The sequence below is a fragment of the Rhinopithecus roxellana genome, unplaced genomic scaffold (assembly GCF_007565055.1).
Source record: "Rhinopithecus roxellana isolate Shanxi Qingling unplaced genomic scaffold, ASM756505v1 contig5691, whole genome shotgun sequence".
Classification (NCBI taxonomy): Eukaryota; Metazoa; Chordata; class Mammalia; order Primates; family Cercopithecidae; genus Rhinopithecus; species Rhinopithecus roxellana.
In genome coordinates this window covers 8,129-11,647 of record NW_022144237.1, presented here as the reverse complement: position 1 = coordinate 11,647, position 3,519 = coordinate 8,129, and the positions used below count along the sequence as shown (strand labels likewise).

General features: G+C 41.4%; 1 protein-coding gene and 1 non-coding gene across 2 annotated transcripts; one reads left to right on the top strand and one right to left on the bottom strand.

Annotated features, from left to right (window-relative positions):
- Positions 1 to 351: 351 nt before the first annotated feature.
- LOC115896173 (coiled-coil domain-containing protein 170-like) lies at positions 352 to 3,184 on the bottom strand (the record flags this gene model as incomplete). The annotated part of the gene is made up of 2 exons (XM_030926571.1): positions 352 to 730; positions 2,948 to 3,184. Coding segments are annotated over 2 exons (438 nt in total), but the record flags the coding sequence as incomplete, so codon positions are not given.
- Positions 2,748 to 2,854, top strand: LOC115896174. The gene has a single exon (XR_004056112.1). It is a non-coding gene; the product is annotated as a U6 spliceosomal RNA (small nuclear RNA).
- Positions 3,185 to 3,519: the final 335 nt, after the last annotated feature.

Genomic DNA, 3,519 nt, shown 5'->3' with positions numbered 1-3,519 from the left:
TCCCACCAGCATCATAGAGATTCAGGAAAAGCCGAGTCTGTGTAGCAGGAGAAGAGGCATGGCCTTTGAGGCAGGGCCAATAAGTTGTCCATCCTGGTTCCACCACTACCCAACCTCAACCTTGGATAGGTAACTCTATGTCTGAGCCCCAGAAAGGTTGTAAAATAAAAACGTCACAGCTTCTCTACATGGTTATTATGAGAACTAAATTGGCTAGTAAAGCCCCTGACTTAAAATAGATACCCCCAATGTTAATCTCCCACTCCCATTTCCCAATCTAACTCATGCAATCTGGTGGAATTCTTCTGGATCCCCAAATGCTAGTAAATGAAATCATAGGCGTTTTTAACACTGAGTGTTTATCTAAAGCTGACACTTTTGAGATCGTTCTTGCAAGTGATGCATTCTCACTATATCATCAAAGCATAAAATATTCACAAACTGATCAAATCTCAAAGACATGAGGAATCTGTAAAATTGGGAATTGTGTCCCATATCTTATGGCCACCTCTCTCAAGAGACACAGTGTTCAATGAAGAAGTGGTAAATGGCCTTGTGGGTGCCTATCTTGCCCGGTAGTCACATCTTTGAGGCAGGCACAGGTAACAAAGTGATGCTGATGTGAATGGATCAGTCTTTCAAGACACTTGACGATTTCGTAATCAGGAAGAGCAAGGCTGGTCAGGTTCAAGCCTAGCATCTGGGACACCACCTCCCTGAAGTCTGCCAGCTGCAATATCAAACAGAAACTCATTAACTGGGAGAACAAAACGTATCAACTACTGCTGAACCAAATGCAACAAACAAAACACCTGCAGAAAACCCAGGTTTGCATGAGGGAGGGAAATTACCTACCCTCTTCCTAGTTCTCTCACTTATAAAATACCAGATTCCAGATAAGTCCCACAGCTGCCAACCTTCAGAGATTTCACAATCACTTTTCTGATGAGCCAACTGATGTGGTATTGGCTACTAAGTCAAGAATCCAAGTTAAGTAACCATGAATGAGACCTAGACCTCACTGTCTTCATTTTCATCTTCAGGTTGGGATTAACCATACACCTACCTCGGAGGGCTGTTCTGAAATTCAGATCACATGAAATGGTGATTGTGTGTGCTCTGCGTACTAGGAAGGACTAAACAAATGTTGGTGGGGTTATGTCAATGGATGGTAAACATGCTTTCGGATTTTAGCTGGCTGATAACCTCTTACACTAAAAAAAATAATAATAACAAATAGCAAGAAAGTATAAGCTAATGAAAACAGGAAGACTTCTAAATTACTATCAAGTCACCACACAGATTGCCATTTCACAAGCCATATTCCATGGGACTACTCTGGGACTTCTATTTCTCCATTGAAAGAAAAGTGGGGGGCTGGGGACAATGGTTGAAATATGCCTCATACCCCTTCAAATTCTCATAGGCTGGTTTCTGTGGTTCTAGGTTAATGCAAAAGCAGATAAATCAGGGCATCTGGCCAACACCTCATTAAAGGCACCCGCCATGTTAGAAAAGGGATGATCCAACCTGAGTACAGTTATATCCAAGAGAATGCCACCCAAACAGTCCCACCCCAGGCTCATTTGCTCTGCAACCTCCTTCCCTTGCAGAGTCCAATTTGGGAATGGTTTTAGTTGTTACAGTTTGAATTTTATGACACCTCAAAATTCTTATGTTGAAATCTAATGACCAATGTGAAGATATTAGGAGGTGGGGCCTTTGGCGGGTGATTAGATCATGAGGGTGGAGCCCTCATGAATAAGATTAGTGCCCTTATAAAAGAGGCCCCAGGGAGCTGCCTTGCTCCTTCCACCACGTGAGGACACAGCAAGAAGGGGCTGACTCTGAACCAGGAAGCTGTGCTCACCAGACACCTTGATCTTGGACTTCTCAGCCTCCAGAACTGTGAGAAAGAGATTTCTGTTATTTATAACCTACCCAGTAGATAGTACTTTGTTACAGCAGCCTGAAAGGACTAAGATACCAACCTAGTCTCCCTGATGAAAAAGTTTCTCTCAGACTTCCACCCTTTCCAATGTGGCCAAAGCTATTCATTCTGAAGAAGTTTCTTTTCTGAGAACACTCATTGTGTCGTTTGGCTTTCCCCATCTCTGCCTGACACATGAACCAAAACAGAGGCAGCCAAAGCAGGGGGAAAAAAACCTAGGATCAGAGTCCACTCTATGCCCTTTTGAGCTTCAAAAGGAGAAACAGACAAAAGCCAAAAGCAATGGAGGTCAAGCTGCCCGGTGCATGTTTCTTTATGCCTGACCTCCTGATGGACTCACTAGATAAAATGCTCCTCCTTGTAGCCAACAAGCAAATGAGTACTTTTTTATGGCTTACATCTGTGCCTGGTCGGCCATCAAGTCTGGGTGCCACTGTTTGAGATTTGGAGCTGTTTTCTGCGACTGATCTCTGCTACAGATAAGGCTTGCCTCCTGAGGCCAAAGCCCTGGTTAACGTTAAGAGCTCTGTGATGATGCAAACTTCGGAGGTGATCACCTAACATAACAGAAAGCTCCCCAGAACCAGAACCTGTTTTTTCACCAAAACTCTTCCGCTGCTTGAATAAGAATGTCTTTTCCTTTCCTACAATTTGTGCCATGAAAATGTGAACAATTTTTCTTAGCAGGGTGAATCATAATGGTTACTTGAATGCCAAAAGATGCTGGAGGGGCAGGTGGATATGTTGAAAAGATATAGAAAGCTTTGTAAATTGCTTTTGAATAAGTATGTGACTAGCTCTCGCTTCAGGAGCACATGTGTTAACATTGGAACAATACAGAGAAGATTAGCACAGCCCTCATGAAATGATGACATACAAATTCATGAAACAGTCCATAGTTTTTAAAAAAGAAATGCATGAATAATTGTTAATATCCAGCTCTTGAATTGTCCTGTCATTTCCTAAACAAGGTTTCATCACCAGATTTAAACCCACCTGCTTTTCTCTCTTTTCTGCTTCTTCCAAAGATTTTTTTAGTGTCTTCATTTCACTGGTTACCACTTCTATTATGTTTCTGGCCCTTTCTTTATTCTCCTTAGCCTCATGTTCTGTGGTATCCAGTTCTGACTTGACAGACATGAGCTTTTTCTCAGCTTTCTCCTTCATCTTCTCCAGCTGGTCTCTGGATTTGTTTAGATCTTCAATGGCTTTAGTTTGTTCCAAAGTTTTAATCTAGGAAGTCAAGAGAATGCTGATAACTCCTTTTGTATTTATTTAGGAAAACTGTATAAACATGACATATCAGAAGTCAATGGAATTCGCTTCATACCGTTTTTATAAATAAAGAATTGAGTTCATCTCAAACAGTTACAGATTTTGCTAAGCATATGTGCTGGACAAACATGTCTTAAGACAGTTACAGCTAAAACAACATATTAGAGTACACTTATTTGAAAAATCAATGAGATAAAACTGTAGACAGCATAATTCTGGGGTCAGATTTTAAAATTAAGCCTGCTGGTATACGCATACACACTCTATGAGCTCCATAAGCAAAAGCAGCTTCA